Raw genomic sequence first — 22,664 nt, 5'->3', positions numbered from 1 at the left:
GGGGGAGATCCTGATATAGTGAATTAAATCCTGTCTAACTCTGGAGTCTGAAGATGCTATTAGATTGAAGTTCCTCCTACAGGCTGAGGAGGATGCTGGAAGTGCATTCAACAGGGAGTGGCATACTTTTTTTGTGATGTAGTCATGGGCATGATAGGTGGTATAAAATTTCATAGAATCATAAAATGGTTACAGCACAGAAAGAGGCCATTCAGCCTGTTGCGCCCGTGCCGGCTCTCTGCAACAGCACTTCAGCTAGTCCCACTCTGCTGCCCTTTCCCGTAGCCCTGCAATTTTTTTTTCCCTTTTCCCTTTTGAAAGCCACGATTTAATTTGCCTCCACCACCCTTTCAGGCAGTGTATTCCACATCCAAACTACTCTCAAAATGTTTTTCCTCGTTGCCTTTGGTTCTTCTGCCAATCACCTTAAAGCTGTGTCCTCTGGTTCTCGACCCTTCTGCCAATGGGAACAGTTTCTCCATCTGCTGTGTCTAGACCCCTCATGATTTTGAACATGTACCAAATCTCCCCTCCATCTCTGCTCCAAGAGAACAACCCCAGCTTCTCCAGTCTATCCATGTAACTGAAGTCCCTCATCCCTGGAACCATTGTAAATCAGATGGACATGTACAATCCCTGTCCCCTTAAAAGTACAGTACTAGATAAAAGATTGTTCTGGTGTTAAGGAAGGATATACTTGCATTGGAGGCTGTTCAGCGAAGGTTCACTAGGTTGATTCTGGAGATGAGGGAGTTGAGTAGGTTGGGCCTATACTCATTGGAGTTCAGAAGGATGGGAGGTGATATTGAAACATCTAAGATAATGAGGGAGCTTGACAAGGTGGATGCAGAGGGGATATTTCCACTCGGGGGGGGGGGGGGGGGGGGGGGGAAACTAAAACTAAGGGACATAGTCTCAATAAGAGGTGCCCATTTAAAACTGAGATGAGGAAGAATTTCTATTCTCAGAGGGTTGTAAATCTATGGGAATTCTCTGCCCCAGAGAGCTGTGGAGGCTGGGTCATTGAATATATTTAAGATGGAGATACAGATTTTTGAGCGATAAGGGAGTAAAGTGTTATGGGGAGCGGGCAGGGACGTAGAACTGAGGCCATGATCTTATTGAATGGCGGAGCAGGCTCGAGGGGCCAGATGGCTACCTCCTGCTCGTATTTCTTATGTTAAGTTCTTAGTCAGCTGCACTGATGTGATGCTGTAGCAGAACACAGGTAGAGTACCCTTTCTTAGTTTGAACTGGTGTTTCAAGTTCTTCAATTTAATTTAAGTAATATTCCTGTTTTATTTTACTCTATACACTGAACAATCTTCTATAGCTCTAAGATCACCTCTCATGTCTCTTTGGTAGGCTGAAAAGCCCAAGTTTCAACAGTATTTCCTTAAATCAGACCCCGAACACTAGGGATAAGCTTGGATTTTGTTATATCTGTACTGGCTTTAGCACTCCAACATTGCTCTTGTTTCTTGGTGACTGGAACTGGACGTGGTGTTGAAGGTGTCTTCTGACCAGAGTGCTATGAAGTTCAATCACTGCCTCATCTGACTTGTATTCAAGTTTTGGCTATGTAGTTCAACATTGTGTTGGCTTTGTTGGTTGCTGCTCTGCATTGGTTTGATGTGTTTAGCATTGAGTCTACTAAGACTCCTAGTTCTCTTTCAGATTCATCTATGCTATTTAAACACCAATCGTGGACTGTGTATCACCTATTTTTGCTAGTGTAGTACTTTACATTTGTTTGCATTAAATTTCATGTCATTCTGTCTGCTTGTCTATCTTCTGTCTCATCCTGTAGTTTATTAGCTTTTTTACTTCCACTATTCCACTTCATTAGGTATCATCTGCAAATTTGACCACCTCGCATTAGATTTCTGTAGCCTGGTCATCTAAATTAGAAACAGTAATGGTCCCAGCACCGAGCCCTGCGACACTCTACTAACTCTCCTAATGTGTGCTCATCATTTCCTATCTTTCAGCCAATTTTGTATCCATTCCTAGGGTTTACCCTGAATCCTTATAGCTGAGTTTATTGGCCTTTCATGTGGAATTTTATCAAAGCCTTTTGGAAGTCCAGGCACATCACATTGGGCTTACGCAGTCCACTTTTTTGCTTGTCGCTTCCTCAAAGAAGTTGAAGAGGTTGGTCTTTCCCTCCTGAATTCATGCTGACTGCTGTTAACTAGGTTATTGGCATAATCAATCCTCTGATACTCCTCACTGCTAGTCCAAGCTCTTGTGCTGTAAATATACAGACTAGCTGCAAAAAGATTAATTTTATGAGATGGCAGCCGATCGAAGACTTAATGACTCATTAATATTTTATTTACTACTACTTCTCTGGGTGTGGGCAATCCTGCCAAGGCTGCTTTTGCTGCCCTAGTAGTGGGCTAGCTTCTTGAATGTTTTTAAAAACAAAGTGGCTAGACTAATTTGCATGTTTATTTAAAAATAAAATGAATGCAGACAATGGAAAATCTAATGTGGAGGGGGGAAATGGGTGGGGAAGAGAACCCAAAAGTTTGCATTCTGGTAAAGTGTTATTGAGGATGAATGCGTTACTGCTTCATTTCATTTTGCGTGGCTGAATTATGGCTTGTTACCTTAAGGTAAGGAAATTAGTAATGAACAGTGACCATGTGATACTGATGCAATGGGTATATGATGAAGGAAGTTCCAGTTTACAGGCAAGTGGCACATTTTTGATCTGGAATAATCTGGCGTTTTAAAGAACTAGGGATGAAATTAACTATTGTATATGTGATTATGAGCTAAGCTCCTGGATTGTTGCTCGTGCATACATTTCTATAGAGATTTCCTACACACACTTCACTAGAGTAAGTTCCTGTTTGAAGCTGCCATGTTAGCTGCAGAGAAAGTTGTGCTACAGCAGATTAGATCTTTTAATATTTTGTATGAATATGAATTTTTAAAGCATCACACAGATGCTCCACCACTGTGGAGCAAATATATTCAGCTTATATGTGATAATTACAACTGGGTGCAATGTTCAGATTTCCTTATGGTTGTAGTAAGTGGTTGACATAGTGAATGAGGGCCTGGGAAGGGGGGGGGGGAGGAGAAATGGGGAGGCAAGAGCATAACTAAATGAAGGTTTGCCAAGCAAGCTGTATATTGCTTGTGGTAGTCATGGAATTTTGGTTAAGGTGAAAAGATTGAACCACCTGCTGAATTTAGAGATGTGGGGGTTGATCTTTTGGTGCCATGCCATCTGGATTGGTGGTTCTGTTCAGTGCCAGTGAGCCATGATCTCAATTGGGTCATAGCCTGGAGTATCTCCAAGTGCTTGTCTAATTTACTTGTCTAATGTGCAAGAGCCTAATACAACTGCATTTGGTACAGGTGAGTTCAGAGTTTTGTTCCATGTTGCCCCATATGTGTCTGCCTTATTTTTCTGTGCAGCTCTCGTCATTTTTCAAAGTGGCATCTTCTGTGTGGCAAGTTGTTCCCAGGATTCAATGTGATATTGAAGTTCTTGGTTCCTTTTCCATGTGAACTTACAAGATTTAAATTGTCTTCAGTGGGAATGTTTGGCCTCTTGGTTGAGAGTATAACACAATCTTGGGCAGCTTGCCATTTGACTTGCAAGATGTGCCATGTTACCTAGGCCTCAATTGGCATGGCCATGATCAAGTGCATGAGTCTCATTTTGCCTTCTGATGTGTGTGGTGGTGCAAAAAAAACTGTAAAGGTGAAAGTTTTTGAGATATTTCTAGAGGCTGAACTGTCCAGGTCTTGCAGACATAGAGATGACCAGATCACTGCACTTTTATACTTGATCTTTAATTTTCAGCTCCTATTTGTCCCATATGCACTTCCTAAGATGGCCAAGAGTTGAACAAACCTTCAATTGATTAAATATTTCTTTGTTCAGAGATGTCTGGACTTTCCTGGTAGGTAAATTGTTGGGCTGAGCACAGCTATATTATCTCAATGAAGAGTGATATGTATCTTGAATGAGTTGCTGAGTGGGACATGACCTCTGTTATTTGATATATTTTCTGGGCGACCAGGATTGGCGAAGTTTCCAGAATCCCTTTCTACTTGGTGTCAAAAGACCTATGTCACATTTTCGACCATGAACAGGCCGTTTTATTTGCATTTGCCCTGAATCTCTCTTGCAACTAAGATCATGCCTATGATTCTTTCCTTGGATTGAAATCTACGCAGGGTCTTGGGAAGAACATTGATGTGCTGGTTCCAGAAATCGTGGCAAGAATCTTTGCCGCAACAGAGATCTGAGATGGCAAGTACTGTTTGCTGTCCTGGTCAAGTCGACATTCAGATTCTCTGGCATTTTGAAGAGGAGCAAGATGGGCTGCCCTAGCCAATATTTCAACCTCAACCAACACCACCAAAAGATTTGGTGAATTATCTCATTGCTGTTTGGAATCTTACCGAGTGCAAAAAATGCTTACTGTTTGCGCCTACAATAACCTTTCATAGAAATCTACAGCGCAAAAGGAGGCCATTTTGGGCCAAAGAACCACGCGGCCCTCGGTCAGCAGCCCTGAAGGTTACATATAAACCAATGAACAATGACGGAAAGGTAATGAGCACCCAGCCCAACCAGTCCGCCCCACACAACTGTGACATCCCTTGCACAGAAACATTCCACCCCAACCAGAGCCATGTGATCTGGGGGAGGCAAAAACCAGATTAAAAACCCAGGCCATTGGTGGTGTGGGGAGGGCGGGGAGAATCTGGAAAAATTCCTCTCCGACCCATCCAGGCGATCGTAACTAGTCCAGGAGATCACCCTGGCCGTAATCGATTCTCTGTAGTACTTACCATTGTATCTGCGCCAGCCAACAAGAGGTTATCCAGTCTAATCCCACTTACCAGCTCTAGGTCTGTAATCCTGCAGGTTACAGCACTGCAAGCGCCCCCCCCCCCATCCAAGCACCTTTTAAATGTGGTGAGGGTTTCTGCCTCTACCACCCTTCCAGGCAGTGAGTTCCAGACCCCCACAACTCTCCATGAAGAAGCATCCCCTCTGAACATTCCATCAACCACCTTTTAAAACTATGTCCCCTTGTAATTGACCCCTCCACCAAGGGAAATAGGCCCTTGCTATCCATTATATTCAGTCCCCTCAAAATTTTGTACACCTCAATGAGGTCTCCTCAACCTCCTCTGTTCCAATGAGAACAAATCCAGCCTATCCAATCTGTCCTCATAGGCAAGATTCTCCATTCCAGACAGCATCCTAGTAAATCTCCTCTGCACCCTCCCCAGTGCAATCACATCCTTCCTATAATACGGTGACCAGAATTGCATGCAGTACTCCAGTTGTGGCCTAAGCAGAATTTAAGTATAACCTCCCTGCTCTTGTATTCTGTGCCTCGGCCAATAAAAGCAAGCATTCCATATGCCTTCTTAACCACCATATCCACCGGATTTCAAAGTAATTTGTATATGAAGCATTTTGGAACACCTAAGATGTGATAAAGGCACTGTATAAATGTTGATTTCCCCCCCCCCCCCCCCCCCTTCAAGGTGACTGTATAGGCACCTTTCAACCATAAAGGAATTGCCTTTTTGTACACCAAGAAGTTCATTAAATGGCTCATTCCTGGGTGCAAAGAGCCCCCCCCCCCAGTGGAAGTTCCAGAAAATGGTGTAACACTAATCACACGATGCATTTAGCTACCAATATTTCATGCAGCCTCATTTTCTGAAGGTTCCATGTGTATTTCCATGTCTGAATGATACCTCCGATTAGCAAAGGAGACAGCAAAGAAAACTGAAACCGTGCCTTCAGACAAAAGGAGGGAGTGGGTGGATATAAGCTGATGGGAAGTCTATTTGTATACTGTCAGTAGTTGGGAAGTGATGTACAAGACTGGAGAGACAAAGTACCAGGAGTCAATGGGTGGCATAGTGTATACAGTTTTCAGAAAAACTGAGCAGTTATTGTAATCAGTAATAGTTGGTGTTTTGAGTCCTCTTGCTGGGTTCTTCAAAGCTGCATTTATGCACCCAATTTGCTCTTGGTGCCAAACTGGCAACTTGAAGGTGTTCCTGCTTGAGGTTTCTTCTGGGGTCAGTGTATGTAGTCATGTTAGGGGATGCCAGTGCCGTTCGTTCTTGGCTCTACAGCCCTTCCCTAGACAATGGCATAGGTATTAACGGTGCAAGCTGCTATTTTAAAATGACTTGTGTGTAAACTTGCAGCTGCACATTTGTTTAAGTGGAACTGATTGCTGTTGAAGTAGAAGCTGCCCACAATCTCAGTGGTTTCTACAACACTGGGAGCCGGTTTTGTGGAAACTGTTCCTCGGTAATAAAAACACTGAGCCAGCCGTTGTATTAGTGATCAGGGTGCCGTCTCTTGGTGTCTGTGACAGGTGGTGTTCATGCTAATTATAATTGCTTTCTTTCAATGTAATGTGACACTAGGATTTTGTTTGCAAATATCCTACGCTAAAGGGGCATTTTCAATATTGGATATGTTGTGATTTATGAATATAGTTGTCAGGCTTTGCAAAATGGAGTAACTTTAATCAATGGTTTTAAGAGCCTGGTAAGTGAACGGCTTTAAAGTGTTACGCTACTCCTTCCTTTTAGTCAAGAGGCAGGTGACTTCAAGTTTTGTCTGCACACATCTGAGCAGAAAAGCATCCACCTTTTTTTAAAAAAAGGTTGGCTTTTCCACCCACACAGCCCCCAGCCCGGGCAAAGCCGGTTGCATCAAGTCTGCGGCACAAACAGGCCATTCAACCCATCTGGTCTGTTTATGCTCCACACAAGCCTTTTCCCATCCTCCTTCATCTAACCCTGTCGGCATACCTGTGTAATCCTTTCACCCTTGTGTTTATCTAGCTTCCCCTTAAATGCATCTATGCTGTTTGCCTCAACTACTTGTGGTAGTGCATTCCATATTCTTACCACTCGTTGTGTAAAGAAATTTCTTCTGAATTCCCTATTTGATTTATTAGTGACTTTTATATTTATGGCCTCCTGGTTTGATTTCCACCAGTGGAAATGTTTTCTCCATGTCTACCCTATTGAAACTTTACATAATAAAGACCTTGATCAGGTCCCCCCTTGACCTTCTCTTTTCTAGAGAAAAGAGCTGCAGCTGGATCAGTCTTTCTTGATGGTTATAACCTCTATTTTGGTACCATCTTTGTGAATTTCCAATTCCTCGATTTTCTTTTTATAATACGGAGACCAGATCTATGCAGTACTCCAAGTGGGGTCTAACCAAGATTATAAGAATATAATAAATAGGAGCAGTAGGCCATACGGCCCCTTGGGCCTGCTCCACCATTTAATACGATCATGGCTGATCCGATCATGGACTCTGGTCCACTTCCCTGCCCGCTCCCCATAACCCCTTATCCCCTTATCGTTTAAGAAACACTATTTGCTCCTCAACACCATGTAAACTCTTGCTATCCAAGCAGTATGTGGCCTCCTTACTCTTTCTACCAAAATGCACCACCTCGCACTTGTCCATATTGAAATTATTTTGCCATTAAACACCCATTCTGCAAGTTTATTAATGTCGCCTTGTAATCTTCCTTTGTAGTAACTACAGCTCCCCCAAAATTTGGTGGCATCTGATTTCAGTCCAAAATCATTAAATACAAATTGTGAACAACAGTGATAACACTGATCCCTGTGGAACACCCCTTCCTACCTTTTTTGCTAGGCTGAGTAGCTTCCCTTAACACCTACTCTTTTCAGTTTTGTAGCCAGCTTGCTATTCATGGCTGAATCTCCAGTGCTGAGGGAGTGCTGCACTCTTGGAGGTACCGTCTTTAGGATGAGGCGGTAAACCAAGGTGCCATCTGTGTTCTAGGGTGTAGTTGTAAGATCCCATGCAACTATTGAAGAGCAGGGGAGAAATCCCTGGTGTATTTATCCCTCAATCAACATCACTAAAACAGATTATCGCATTGCTGTTTGTGGGAGCTTGCAGTGTGCAAATTGGCTGCTGCTTTTCTGACATTGCAACAGTAACTAAACTTCAAAAAGTACTTAATTGACTAAAGTGCTTTGGGATGTCCGGTGGACATGAAAGGTGCTATATAAATGCAAATCCTTTTTTTTTCCTGCTACATGTCCTGACTCCATGCTCTGACTGTAGTCATGAGTCTTTGAAAATCCAAATATATTACATTTATTGCATTACCCTTGTTATCTTTGTTAATTTAAAGAATTCAGTAAGGTTGGTCAAGAATGACCTCTTGGAAGTTTGTGCCGACTACTGTTTTGGGTTTCTAGATGTTTTTCTTTGAGTAAAGATTCCATTATCTCTCCTACCACCGGCAAGCTAACTGGTCTCTAGTTCCCTGGACTTGCTATAGCTCCCTTTGCTGGTTTGTTCTTGAGGTTAGAAAAGACTGTGTTTAGTGCTGTTGCCTCAGTCGTGACTGCCTAAATCAGAACATCAAGCTCTGTTCATATCAGTAACTTGAGAGCCATTATGATGTGCATCTGTGCAGCCCATGAAGCTGCAATGCTTAGGCACTCTGCTTCAGTGTTGTGATGTTGAGTACAGCTTCTCATGAAACCTGTATTGAGATGGAGAGCAGTGGACAGGTGCTTGCTCTTTCCCCACCCCCCCAAAAAAATATACAAGGAGGAAAAATTAGAAGTGCAAACGGACTACTGTTGTGCACCTCCTGGTGTCTGGTTACAGATATGCATTGAGAGCATGTCTCCTGTGTAGGGGTGAGATGGAAAAAATGGCCTCGAGCTAGTGGACATTATGGAGCTTGAAAGTGGCTTTGGTGTTGACCTAAAGTGTGAGCTATTTAATTGCTGTGATGGCAGCACGCAAATGAAACTGGTTGAGCGTTGCATTTCTTTTTTTTCCCTCCCAAATCCCAATTTTTTTTTCTTGGCTGAAGGTAGTCATTTATACAAATCGGCAGCATTCTGGTACTTCTATTAGATCAAGCATAGCTATTTCTACCAAAATAGCTATGCCTCATCTGAGCCTAAATGCTGAGCACTGAATAGCATGGCAACAATCAGAATCATTGTACCCGAGTCTCACCCTTATTTGATATCTACATTTATATTTCAGCAGAGGTCACTGGGCAGTGATCAAAAGAGCGCTGGTTGAAATAAATTAACTCAGCGCAGACCTGGGAGCAAACTGGAGGCTTTCTAGCTCTGTGCAACTGAGCTACCTGAGCTTAAGTATTTTCACAAGACCATTCTCTTAAATGGAAAACATTTCCTAACAAAAATGTGTTTAACCAAAGCTGTTGATTTGTAAATGTGCTTTTATACCTTTTCACCATCCATGCTATCCAGTCAGTGAGGCCTGATCATTTCTGGACATTGAAACTTGCTAATTTGACCATTCTTACAGGTGTTGAATTTGCACAGTAATTCAACAAAACTGCATTCCTGGTACACCTATAGTTCTGCTATTCACTGTCTAATAAAATGTGTGCGAGTGCATGCACAATGCAAGACAACTTTCTTGTTTTTTTTTTCCTCCACACGGCAGTGTCTACAAATGGTTTTAGGAGTAAGCTTGCTGTAGAGGATTCTCAAATTAAGTGGAAGGTTACAGTTCTGAGACGTGGCACGTGCTTATTAACATGCTGTCCCATTGCACTGGCTCTAGTGTTCTACACCTCGTATTTCGGTTTGAGATTCCTGAATTAATATAGATTCTCCTAATCTGGATGTTACTAAACTTGAGCTTGTTCTCGTTCTTGCAATAAGAGTACCAGAGAGCTGGTGCACAAAATCCTCTGCAGTCTGGTTGTTCTCAATGTTCCTTCTTTCCTTTCCCCACCAATTTAAAAATTTGACTCATCAATCTAGTGCTGCTGCCTCTGGTTCTGTTTTTTCTTTAGCCATCCATTTCCCTCTACCTTTTACTTTGCTGGATGCATTGATGTCTTGGGGTACAGTTCCACCAGTGGCTGGCGTCTGATATTGCCCAGGTGGCCATTGTTCACGAATGAGTTTTAACAGTAAGTGTCAGCAGACCATTTGATGGCTACAATGTGCCCAGATAATGCTGATTCAGTTGTCGCTACACGCTTGAAACGGGGTCACTGGATAGTGATCAAGCGCAAAATAAACTTGGGGTCTTGAGGCTCAGCTAGGTACTGGATAAATTCACAGAACCATTGAGGGAGCTTCCAAATATCGACCAGACATTGGAAATTTACGGATTTTTTTGGGCAACATTGATCGGGGGGGGGGGGGGGGGGGGAGAGAGAATCGGCATCTATGGTGAGAAACACCACATTCCATGTGCTTATCCCATTTATGACATTTTATAGCTGCAAGTAGATGCTACACTTCCCTTTTTTGTCCTCCTCCTCCACCACCCCCCACACTTTTTTTTTAATGAAAAAATAAAACAATCCTGATCAGGTTGGTCAAATGGCCTTGCTTTTTCCAAAACTCCTGTAATGCCTTCAGTTCCATGCAGGTGTCTTTGGCTTCTGAGTTTTTATACCAAGTAGAAAATAAAATTGGCTCCATAACTTAATGGTTCAAAGTATTATTTGGACCTATATTGAAGACTTTGTTTTTGAAGGGGGATTCTATTTTATTTCTAGAGAAATAGAGATTAGTGTTGAGCATTGAAGCACCGGGGGGGGGGGGAGAAATCCTAATTTAACATGTATATTGAGCCCAGGTTATCAGCTAAATAGCACTGCTGCACTCCAGGTTAGAGACTAAGAAATGTCACAAGATTGCTAGTTACTCCAGAAAATGTTAGCTTTGTGCCTGTAACCACCTCAAAATTGTGGGGTTAAGTTATCGTGCCAGACATTGATGTAAAGAAAACTGAAGGATAGTTGATCAGAGAAGCTGCCTGGGCACATAGGGAACTAGTTATGTAGGCAGAAGCTTGGGCACTATTCCCTTTCAGATGGGGAACAGTATGGATTGTATGAAATCCAGAAAATGGAAGATTTTCATGATTTGCTTATTTTATCATTAGTTCTCCCTTGTGGAATTCCAAAACTGTAGTGATATAATAGTTGGCACCTTGGGTTAAGTGTTGCCGTTATCTTTTACCTTTCTTTCCTACATTGCCCCACGTGTAACTGCTATTTTCTTTTCTTTTGCTTTTTATGCAATCCTGCATTTGTTTGTGCAGGATGCTAGTACATCATCTCAGGCATGGAGCCTAGGTGCTGTATGCAAGCAAAAGAAAATTCACAATATGCTTGCTTAAATGGAGTGATTAATTTCTATAGGGTAATAGATACTTTGCACTGGGTTGTGAAGCTGATTCTGATTACCTAGCTCAGAGGTTCCCAAACATTTTGAATGCACTCTATTTTTTCTCTTCTCACCCCCCCCCCCCCCCCCCCCCCCCAAATCCCGTATATTTAAAAAAAAAGTATTTTGTGGTGGCCAAGAAGATGGCAGAGTTCAATCCAATCCTGAATTGGGAGGGGGGGAAATTTACAAGTTCAAAATGCTCACCCTGCCTTCAGTCACGTAATGATTGTGTGCCTCATAGCTAATTGCTTAAAGGATCTCTGCTTTCCTGTAGCAACCAGGAGATGCCACAGAAATGTCTTTCACTTTAATTGATACAGCTTCTCCTAACTAGCGGAGGTGCATTAAGGGCGATCTCAGCGTAGCAGAGATGTTTGAATCCCTGCTGATTTCTAGAAGTGGACACTGGACGTCATCCGCTGCAGCACCTCTGGTGGGTCTAATGTCCACTTCTAGAAATTTGCAGCAATTCAAACATCTTTGCTGTGCTGAGATCATCACCCCATAATACACCTTTTGGCTATGTAAGGCTGCATCAGTAGCTCTTGTTCCTGGCTTTCTCTTCTCTCTTTTCTCCTCCTCCTCCCCCCCCCCACGAAATAAGTTTGGGAACCTCTGACCTAGCTTATTGTTTTGCAACAGCAACAGAACCCAGACTGAATTGTACTAAAGTCACTCTGTTGGAATGTAAATACTTTTTTGCATGCGGCTTTGAGAACTTGTAGCCTTTTTTCACACAAACCTTGTGATTGTTTTCACTCCCATAATGCTTTTAGGCAGCCAGCTTCTGCAAAGTGGTATGACCGAAGAGACTCCGTCTTTGTTGAATTTTGTGTAGAAGACAGTAAGGATGTTGAAATAAATTTTGAAAAAGAGAAGTTTACATTCAGGTACGTAGTAGATATTCAATCCCATTTGTATCAATGTCTGTCATAAGCTTAGGGACAGCTTTTTTCACAATTACATTTGAAAAGAATCGAGGCTCTAATCTAGTAATGCCGTATTCATATTAGCACTGTTCCCATAAATCCAAGAGTTTCAGTTGGGTGGTATTTTTCATTACTGTAATTCATTTAAAAGTGCCAATGACATCCTCGGCAAATCTGTATTCCCAAGGCTTGGTCACAAAAATTGACTGACCTCCAGTGGATTTTTACAGTATTTTACTGCTGGAGTTTACAGGATTTTGTTTAAACTTTTCCATTTTAGAACATGAACTGTTAACTTGTTGCCAGCGAAAAGATTCTTATCTTTTGTCCATCGTGAAAGAACACCGTGGCACTGCGCAAGAGACTTATTCAGTTGGCACTAATAAATGTTGCGTGTTTCTTTCTCTCTCTCCTGTCTTCCTCCCCCATCTGTTTTCCTTTTAAGGTGTTCCCATGCCACATACTGCTGCTTGGCTAAGTGGGCATACTAGTGCTATTCTTATACTGGCTGCCAAGGGGTATGGGGTTGTAGCCTGGGGGATTTCCCCTTTGAAATATTTTCTCCTCTGTGGATGCGCCTGGCTATCACTTGGTATAGCTTGAGACTAGCAAATCATTGGAGAACCTGAATCTGCATCCTGCTGCTCAATATAAGCGCAAAATTGGAGCATCAAAATACCGTACCACCAGGGTGAACTGACACGTGAAAGTAATATACTGACCAAAAATTCTTTCAACATTCGTGGGGGTGGGGGGGCTGAAATATTGTTGCAAACTGGAATCATTGTCATTTGGGAACGGAACATGGCAATTGAGGCTACCACAGGTACCATGCACACAAGAGAAGTATGCCCACCTTGTGGTTTTTCACTAATTGTAGCCTGTGCTGAATTCTGGGTCTAGCAATTGAGGATGATTTGAACACTACAACTGGCTAACATTTGGCTACTGAGATCGGGACGGAAACTAGTTTGTCTTTGGTTTTTTAATGATTTTTGAAGTGTTTCTGACTCAATAGATGCATGAAATCTGAGAACTTTGAAAATTGCCACATAACACGGAAGTGTTAATTATCAGAAGAAGCCCATTTATTTTGTGCTTTTAATGATGTAAAGCCCTCCTCAACCTTCAGTAGGCAGCTGATTGGGCTTCTAGGCCTTTCTGCCAATGCTACTTTTGAGTTGGTTCCCTAGGAAGTATGTCAACTTGCTTTTCTCTTGGGAAAGTGCCTGTTCACTCGCTCTGTCCCTCCTTCCTCCAGATAATCTCAGATCTGGGAATAACCTTCTCGGGGACGCTAATAGCACCCAAATAAAGTGAAATAGGTAGAATGTTATATGGTTATTGCCACAGTGTAAAGAATAGTTGTGCCTTTACTGTGATGAGCATGCGATTCTGAGGCTTGCAGAGGATTACCATTGAATCGTATGCTCGGCAACCAAGTGGAAATACACAATGCTTCTTAACTCAAACGTTTAATCGCTGTTTCCATTTTAAAACTAGTGCATGCTGTAAATTTATCAGCTGGAGGGTAAATGTTTTGCAATAAATTGCTGTGGGTGGAGAATTCATCCTGTTTTGTCTGGTGCTGACTGAGATTTTTTTATTCCTAAAAGTTCACCAATTTGTTTGACCACCAAGTTGCTGATCCAGCTCTTCTATGGTTCAACAGGCCTTTGGGGCTCTCTGATATCTTGTTCAAATGATCATGGACTGTGCATATTGGGAAGACTGTTTGACTTTGGAGAGCGTTAAAACCAATTCTCATCGTATCCTTCCTTCCCTGATCTCAGCCATGGCAATTATCACCAAATAATGTTTAGGGCAGGATCCTAAATCTTGGATTCTCTTCCCCCTCCCCCACCCTCCAAAAGCCCAGGCGGCGATGGCGATACCAATTATGCCCCAATGGTTGCCATGGCTATCCTATTCGGAAGTATTGCATACAAGTTGATGGTTATCCTAGAGTTACAGCAAATAGGGAGCCAGTTATTTCTGCTTCCCCTTCCATTATTTTTCTGTTCTCCTCTTCTCATCTCCCCCCCACCACGCACGCACTGGACAGCTGTTGCAAATAAATAATGTGTATTGAATAAATTGGCAACAGTTGAGCCTGTACTGGTGCTCTGAAAGCATGGTCTATAAAGTGTTTTCATACTTTTATATAATTTGTATCTTTTTAATGCAAGTGGAATCAATACAGTATGCCCAGGCATCAACGTTTGTCCTAACCTTAATCTGTGATTAAGTTTCTGCTGTGCACTCGTGTAAGTTAGGGAGGTGGCAGCACGTGTTTGACGCAGTGAGCTCCTGAAGATGGAGGCCAGATCAGTAAGTATAATGATGACGCAATTAAAATGACAACGTATACTTAGAGCTGCATATGGATGTGAAGCAACATCTTAGCGCAAAAGCTTGCAAATTTTTCCCCAATCTCGCATGCTGAAGCCAACTGCAACTTCTATCCTGGCTCATCAGCTAACGGCACAGACTGGAAATCAAACCTGGGACTTTGTATGTCTGTATATTTCCTTCATAAATTGAGCTGAGGGAGTTACAGATTTTAACCTTGCTTCCATATCCTCAGTGACGAAGGGAATTTGCTTGATCAGTGTACTTTAGCAGATAAATCAAAGCTTGCACCCCTTTTTAGAGGCTTCCTTTTGTTTTAATCTTGTGTCCCCCATTTTGGGTAATTTTCTCTTCCTTTGCCTCCCTTCTCCCTCGTTCTTTCCCTCCCACATTTGTGAAAGGGGAGATCTTCTCCGTGCAATGTTCCTTATGAGGGTTAGGGAGTTCCTCCTGCCCTTCAATTGTTTGTGTTGATGCTGCAGGCTTCAGTTTGTTTGCTGGGCCTTGGTGAATGCAGCAAGTTTATTTCTGTTGCAGTTGGCTATGTGCAACCTGTACATCAGGAGCCAGCAGCATTAGCACAATATAAAAGTAGTTCATAGCTGACTGTTTAGTTGCTTGAGAGCCAGTGAGGTTTTTTTTCCACCTCCATTCGTCTCCTGGAGGTACCAACTTGCTGGGAATGGTTACATTTCAAATAATTAGCAGCCTTAACCTACATGTGCTAATGGAATTACTTCTCTGCAGATAAATGAAACAAGGCAATATTTAAGTGACAAACCAAAAGTATTACTGAATGTGCTCAGACTTTATCTTTCCACCCTTGTGGGTTTTTTAAAGATTTTTTTTTCACGTGGTCTTCAATCATTTCCTAATGAAAGTTTAGTGGCTCAGTTGGAGCATGCACCGCTGAGTGTGACATTAAACCAGACGGGCCGTGAAGGTCTTTGAGGTTCCATCCCTGGCCTGTGCTGATTTCCACTTGGGTTCACTTGTGTTATCCCAATGCACCAAGTGTCCTCATGATGGGGGTGGGTGGTCAGCCAGGGCTGCCCAATGACAACTGTTGACCAGTCCATGTGTTAGCATTGGGGCAGGGGATTGGGCTCCGCTAATTGAAGAGTTAAAAAGCAAAATACTGCGAATGCTAAAATGTAACGAACACTGAGGACCCTCAACAGATACTGCCTGACCTGAGCAGAAATCCATTCATGTTTCAGGTATAAACCTTTTCTCAGATCCGAAAGATAGTACAGATGAACAGCATTTTAAAAATAGAAAATAAGGGGAAGTGGAGAAAAACACACCAAGACATCGAATTACCTGTAAAGTGCTACAGTGAGGATCAGGAAATGGTTAATGGATAGAAGTGATGTGTGTCGAAGACCAAAGGCGGCAAAATGAGAGAACTCATAAGAACAGAAATAGGAGCCTGCTCTGCCATTCAATAAAATCACGGCTGATCATCAACCTCAACTCCACTTTTCTGCCCGATCTCCACATCCCTTGATTCCCCTAGAGTCTCAATCTATATCTCAGCCTTGAATATACTCAAACACTGGGGCAGAGAATTCCAAAGATTCACAACCCTTTGAGTGGAGGAATTCCTCCTCATCTCGGTCTTAAATGGCCTACCCCTTAATCCTGAGACTGCCCCCTAGACATTCCAGCCAGGGGAAACAACCTCTTGGTATCTACCCTGTCAATCACCCCCTCAGAATCTTGTATGTTTTAATGAGATCATCTCTCATTCTTCTACATGCGAGAGTATAGGCCCATTCTACACAATCTCATAAGACAGCCCTTCATCCCAGGAATCGGTCGAGTGAACCTTCATTGCACTGCCTCCAAGGCAAGTATATCTTTCCTTGGGTAAGGAGACCAAAACTGTGCACAGTACTCCAGGTGTGGGCTCATCAAGGCTCTCAAAGAAGACGAGGTGACATGTAAGTGGAATGGGGGATATATGATAAACTAGCAAAGTGGAACAGGCGCCATTAGCCCAGGAGTCTCTTGTACGCTATGTTTTTCAGTTCTGATGAAGGATTTTATCCCTGAAACCTGGAGGATGACTGTCCAGCTTGGCTTAGAAACATAGAAAGTAGGTGCAGGATTAGGCCATTTGGCCCTTCGAGCCAAATGTTTTTCTTTCAATTATGGTGTTCAAGATTCTGTTAAGGTCAGACCTGTGTGCTATAAAATTTGCTTAATATTCTGATGTATAGACCTTCAGCACAGAATTTTAAGAACAATTGTTTTGGGATGTGAGCCATAAAATATGGCATGTTAGTAAATTAAAGCATTATCTTAAGCAAACATTAACTTAATTGTGGTTAGTATTTTTTTAATCTATTTGGCTCTGTTCTGTAATGTGTTTGCGAACAGGATATTAAGATTCATTTTTTGTATGACTTGTCTCTTTCCCTGTAGCTGTCTTGGAGGAGCTGAGAACGTAAAGCATTTTAATGAAGTTAACCTTTATAATGCAATTGACCCAAATGTAAGTATTGGTGATGAGAATAAATGAGCCAAATAAGTAATGTCTTTTTGTTTTGTTTTTATCTCTGTGCCAATTCTTAGCCAGGAAAGCATCCTGATGACCATTCCCAGCCTCTACCAGTGCAGTTCATTTTGCTACTAAGAAAGCAACAGTGATTCACTGTCCCCTTGGTGACCACTTTCATTCCGACAGCCTAGTAAAGATTTTCATCAAATCCTTAGAATATTGAAATTCTTTTGCTATCGAAATCTTATATTTTTAAATGCATCTTTGAAAGGGTTGCAGTATTTGGGGAGTAGCCTTGCTTTTTACATACATTTTACCATAGTTGGGGCTGAGTTTTTATGGATGGGTTGTGATAATTACTCTCTCTCTCCTCTTCTCCCCCCCCCCCCCCCCCCCCCCCAAAAAAAACCCCGCGATGCAGCTCTTGAGTTTAGGTGACCAGCTCCTCAGCTGACTGCTAGGTGTGGTTTAGTGGACAATTTCCCATTATCCTCTATTTGGAGAAATATCTCCCTACAGAAGTGCAACTAGAAACAAAATTGATGGGAGTTTTTTTATTTTTCATTAGACTGACCTATTCAAATTTGCTTGGATAGAAATGGTTATTGCAATTGAGTAATAATACAGATCTGTTTAATACTGATCTATATTCTGAATGTATTCTGTAGGATTCCAGCCACAAGCGGACAGACAGATCTGTCTTGTGCTATTTACGAAAAGGAGAATCTGGTCAAGCATGGCCACGGTTAACCAAAGAAAAACTAACGGTAACTGGGATCATTGCAATGTTAGTCTCTAATATCCATATTGCTTGCTTTCAATTACTGACTGATTACTTTTGTACAGTTAAACTGGCTCAAAGTGGATTTCAATAACTGGAACGACTGGGAAGATGATCCAGAAGAAGAAGATTTGTCCAGCTTTGAAAAGTTCTCACAGGTATGTTTTTGGAATTGGGAGCTAATGTATATTACATCACTTGGATATGCAGAACCTCAAAGGGTCGTGGTGACATTTGTCGAGTCATGAGGGTCAATATATTGCACTTTCTGGAAAATGGATGCCCTTTTAATAAATACCAGAAGGAGGAGACTTGATGTTCTGGGAAGAAAAATCCTGGAAAAAGATGCTCCAGTATCTTGTTAAACTACCTGAGCTTGCACTGAATCTTGTGCTTCACTTCCTTCTGAGTTGGGTTCTGCTGTTCACTTTCTCACCTTGTCTCCATGTGTGCTTAACACCCCAGAGCATGCAACTACAAGTGACCTCTAACCCATGCAAGAAAATATCACCTGCATACAAATATGTAATATGGTAAGCACCATACACTTATCACCAATTGCAGTGGGAAAACACCTCTAAACGATAGTGTTCCTTGCACAATGGCACTGGGTGCGAATTGTGATATTTTGAATTTGGTAGGATCTGCAGGAAAGACACCAACTTGTTTTCCTGAGGAAATACAAAAAAAATTATCTTGTACCATTAAACTATACTATAATGTTAAACTGCATGTTTAATGTGGAATTAGAAAAAAGACTTGCATTTATATAGTGCCTTTCACTACCACCGGACGTCCCAAAGTGCTTTTTTTTGAAGTGTAGTGACTGTTGCAATGTAGGATAAGACAGTTTTAAAATTTAAAAAATCCATAAAACTTGAATGAACTGGCATCGGTGACCATATGGGATGAACTATTTTCCCCTCTGGTCATTTGTATTGAGTATGGTTCTGTGGCTGCCCACCATCCTCTAGTACCTTAACTAAATGGCTATTCATTTTGTGACTAGATAATGTCGTCAGGCTATTGGACTGTGGAGGGTATTGCAGATGTGACTGATATAGTTGTTGCCACTCAGCCCCACAAGTGCTCTTTCTAATAAGATCACTGGAGAGTGATGAAGACAATGAATCCTGGCTTGTTGTCCTCTCTCTCTTTCTCTCATTCCCTAGGAATTATGACCGGTGTCTCAGCTGAGATTAGTTTAGCACTGGTCAGGGATTGAGCTGGGACCATCCTGTTCTGTATAACTCGGCACCACCCTAATGTATTACATATCCCTTTTAAGGTGTATTCATCAGTGTACTGCTTAGTTAAATAACTTAAAACTAAAAAAAATAAACTTCTTTACAGATGATGAACAATATGGGAGGAGATGATGATGGAGACATCCCAGATGTAGATGGAATGGATGATGTAAGTATGAAGATACTAGCTTATTGAATTGTGTATTTGCAGTAATTAATTGTTAAATGGAAATGTAATTATGGGGCAACCCAGTCGTTATAACTAGAGCCTTGAGGGTTCAAGTCCCCATTTTCAAATTTTTCTGCTTTCTATCGATGAGAAGTAACATTTGTGGGAGCATTGTGCTGTCCACATTCCCACAATGTTACTACTCATGCTCACTCTCTTCTTGTGTATTTAAAAAAAAAAGTGAAACTCTTATTTCCTTTACGTTCTGGTGCCAGAAAATTGACATGGACTACTATTTAAGACCAATTGCTTTCTTCAGCTATAATAGCATAGGTCAAGGCAGGAATTTAAGGAGTTTGGTTGAAAAAAGACAAGTTGATAGGTATATGATTTTGGCAGTTCTATTGCTAGCACTTGTTTTGTCTTTGTTCCAGGCCCACAATCTTTGAATTGAGTCAGTGTGAGACTTGGATCTGTAGGTTGCCACATTATTGGGTGTTTCGCAAAATATTTCCCCTCCTTGGAAATTGCTAGCTCTGGTTTTACAGGCACTGGCAGTCCTCTAGTACCATGGCTATTCTTCATGCGTGATTCTCTTTTTCTGGCTTCTCATGCATTTGCCTCCCTGCAACCCACTGTTGGCGGCTGTGCCTTCAGCTGTCTAGGCTCTAAGCTCTGGAATTCCCTCCTTTAAACCCCTCTGCTCCAACTCCCTCTTCTTAAAACCCACCTTTTTGGTCAGTTCTCTGAATATCTCCTTTGTCTTGTGCCCATTTCCCCCCCCCCCACCCCCACCCCTTGCATCTCTGAAGTGTCTTGGGACCTTTTTATATGTAAAAGGTGCTGGATAAATGCAAGTTGCTCTTGGCGTCAGCAGACCAGTCAATTGTGGGGGTTGTCATAGCTGGGGCCCTGTTGCGATAAGAGCGCACATGCATTTTTAGTGACCTTGGCTTGTTTGTTCCTATCTAACATGGCTAATTATAACACTGGGGCAGATATTTGACTTTCCCCAGGACTCAGTTGCTGATATGTTTTGCTGAAGATTCTTGTAATGCATGAAGTTAAGTGCTTCTCCAGGCCAGGAAGGAAATTGAAAGGTGCAAGCACAGCTACGATACTCAATTGATAGGGATGGTATAATATAAGCGTAGTTAGAGGCTTGGGACCAGGTCAGTGCAAGAGGCATAGCCAGAGAAGGGGGAAAAGTGGCCAGTTTATTTTTTTTTAAATACAGCAGATCATGTATTTGTGGTATTTAATTTTGCATTTCTAACCCAAGCTCTGTTGGGCTTGCGTTGAGACAATGTGGTGACTATTGGAAAGCAATACTTAACTAAAATTTTATTTATGGCAGTGTTTTGATAAATAACTGGGACAGGTGGGTTTAAGCCTGGAACTTTTTTTTTCTCCCTCTCAACTAAGTAAACTTTCAATTCAAACTGTAGCTATGAGATGTCCAGATGCTATTCCATAATTTGCAGGGGGTTAAATTAGAAAGTTGGCCCCTGTGGTTCCTCTTGTAATACTGCCTGGGGGTAATTCTCTGATGTTGAGGTGTGCTACTTGCCCACCTTTAACAGTGAATTGATGTCATATTTGCAACATTTTAGTAAATTACTTTAATAACTGTTTCCCTGTGCTCTTTAGGATGGGTCGCAGGATAGCGACGATGAGAGTAAGTAGAATTTTGTCTTTTTTTGAAGTGATTAATTTTACGTTTTGACTGTTACTCAGCATTTTATATCTTTTTTTTCTTTTTCAGAAATGCCAGATCTAGAGTAAATAAATTGGGGGAAAAAGGCTTCAGGGAATTGGAAGAAAAGCATTCATTAAACTGTTAATTTTTAACAAAACAATTATAAGTTGATAGCTGTTGAGGGCAGTGATGCATCTTTCAATCCATTTTCAACCTGTTTAAAGGCTTTTCTAGGGGTCGATGCATACCAGAGTATTGGACAAAATTGCTTACCAGTACAATATAAAAACATGCCATTATGTACAGATACCAGGACTTCGCAAAAAAATTTAATTTTAAGTTATTTATAGTGATCTGCGTTTGTACTGACCAGTACTAAACTGTGCAGTCGAAGTTCCTATACAATCTCTTACTGAATTCCTTCATCAATAAAGCCAGCTTAGCTAATTCTGCAGCAGTTAGGATGCTGAGGTTTTAAGTTTTCAAAGTGGCTTCATCCCTAACAATTGGTTAAAACTATGTTAATGGTATTGGTTGACCCTTAAGCTTCTACATCTGTTAGTATGATGAGTGATAAAGCTGTACATTGTCGCTTGTGGATCTTAAGTGGCTGTACATTTAGATGACCAAAAGTGTATTTGCACTGTCTTGAGTATGAATGCAAGTTTGAAGAAAATGTTAATACACTATCTTTAGGATGTATTTTGTGAAATCTGCTCAGTACAAGCTGAAAACCTCAATTTATGTCAAATGCAATGGAATTTTTTTTAAGCCTACAATATCTTTCTAATAAACTGTTAACACTTAAACATGCTGTGTTTGATGTGTGGTTTTTCAAAAAATAGGCATGAGGATAGGTAGGACCTGTAGGGATGTGACAAATCTTTCCCTGAAGTGATACCAGTCCACTAAAGTAGATTGGGTTACACTTGTGATGTTTCTCTTAAAAGTATAAGTATTGGCTGGAATTTATGGTGGGTAATGACTGCAAACTACCAGTGTTTGCAGTTATTTACCCCTCTGAAACTGACCGTGGAAATCCTGATGTTGCAGTCAGTCATTCACTGCTCCAACACTGGCTGCGCTGTGGCTCTATAGCCGGCAATCTGTGAAACTGATGATAAACAATGGCTTTTCCGCACTAATCGCTGTTCAATACCCCGTTAAATGTTACACCTTGATAGAATAGGTGTAACTGGGGTTTTAACAGAGTCTTGACTGCTAAACAAATGTCCTGGCCCTAAAAGACACTTTGTGAAGAGTCAAATTTCTCCATTAAAAGTTTGTGTTAAATCATAAAGCACTTTTTAAAGTTTGTTCAGGTTCCACCTTATCCCCATGAGAGTCCCAATTTGTATTTTGCGTGCTCATATTTTGTAAAAAGTCTAGATAAAAGCAGCATCTCATATCCTAGTTGCCTGGCTGAGAATTCTGCAGTGTAATTGGCTGCTTAAACAGTTTGTTGACATCACAGCAGCATCACCCTAGGCATTGCAGAGCGCTGAAATCAATTACATGTTGCAAAAGGAAAACTACTTGCCACAGATCACCAGATCTTTCTGGACAGCTTTCTTCGAGGTCAGCGGTAAATGCCTTTGGTCGGTAATTTTCTGTCAGCAGCGAAGCAATGTTTTGTTTCTTTCAGTAGTATGTTCAATTCCTGTGTGGATTCCTTTCTTTTTCCTTCCTCACCCCACAAAATCCAGAAGGCTATCTTTTTTTTTT

General features: G+C 41.6%; 1 protein-coding gene across 2 annotated transcripts in view; it reads left to right on the top strand.

The window, feature by feature from the left end:
* The window catches only part of LOC139240990 (prostaglandin E synthase 3-like), a 23,793-nt gene extending 2,045 nt beyond the window's left edge, over nt 1-21,748 (top strand). Inside the window, exons 2-8 of one of the 2 annotated variants that reach the window (XM_070869641.1) lie at nt 12,033-12,146; nt 16,968-17,037; nt 17,712-17,810; nt 17,890-17,982; nt 19,178-19,240; nt 20,891-20,918; nt 21,006-21,748. In XM_070869641.1, coding sequence (XP_070725742.1) covers nt 12,033-12,146; nt 16,968-17,037; nt 17,712-17,810; nt 17,890-17,982; nt 19,178-19,240; nt 20,891-20,918; nt 21,006-21,025 — 487 coding nt within the window. In that variant the 3' untranslated portion in view covers nt 21,026-21,748. The remainder of the gene's footprint in view (nt 1-12,032; nt 12,147-16,967; nt 17,038-17,711; nt 17,811-17,889; nt 17,983-19,177; nt 19,241-20,890; nt 20,919-21,005) is intronic. The other variant, XM_070869642.1, reaches the window with a different exon arrangement.
* Nucleotides 21,749-22,664: the final 916 nt, after the last annotated feature.

Source organism: Pristiophorus japonicus, chromosome X (assembly GCF_044704955.1).
Source record: "Pristiophorus japonicus isolate sPriJap1 chromosome X, sPriJap1.hap1, whole genome shotgun sequence".
NCBI lineage: Eukaryota > Metazoa > Chordata > Chondrichthyes > Pristiophoridae > Pristiophorus > Pristiophorus japonicus.
Note: the sequence above shows the minus strand (reverse complement) of the source record. Positions and strands in the feature narration are given on the sequence as shown.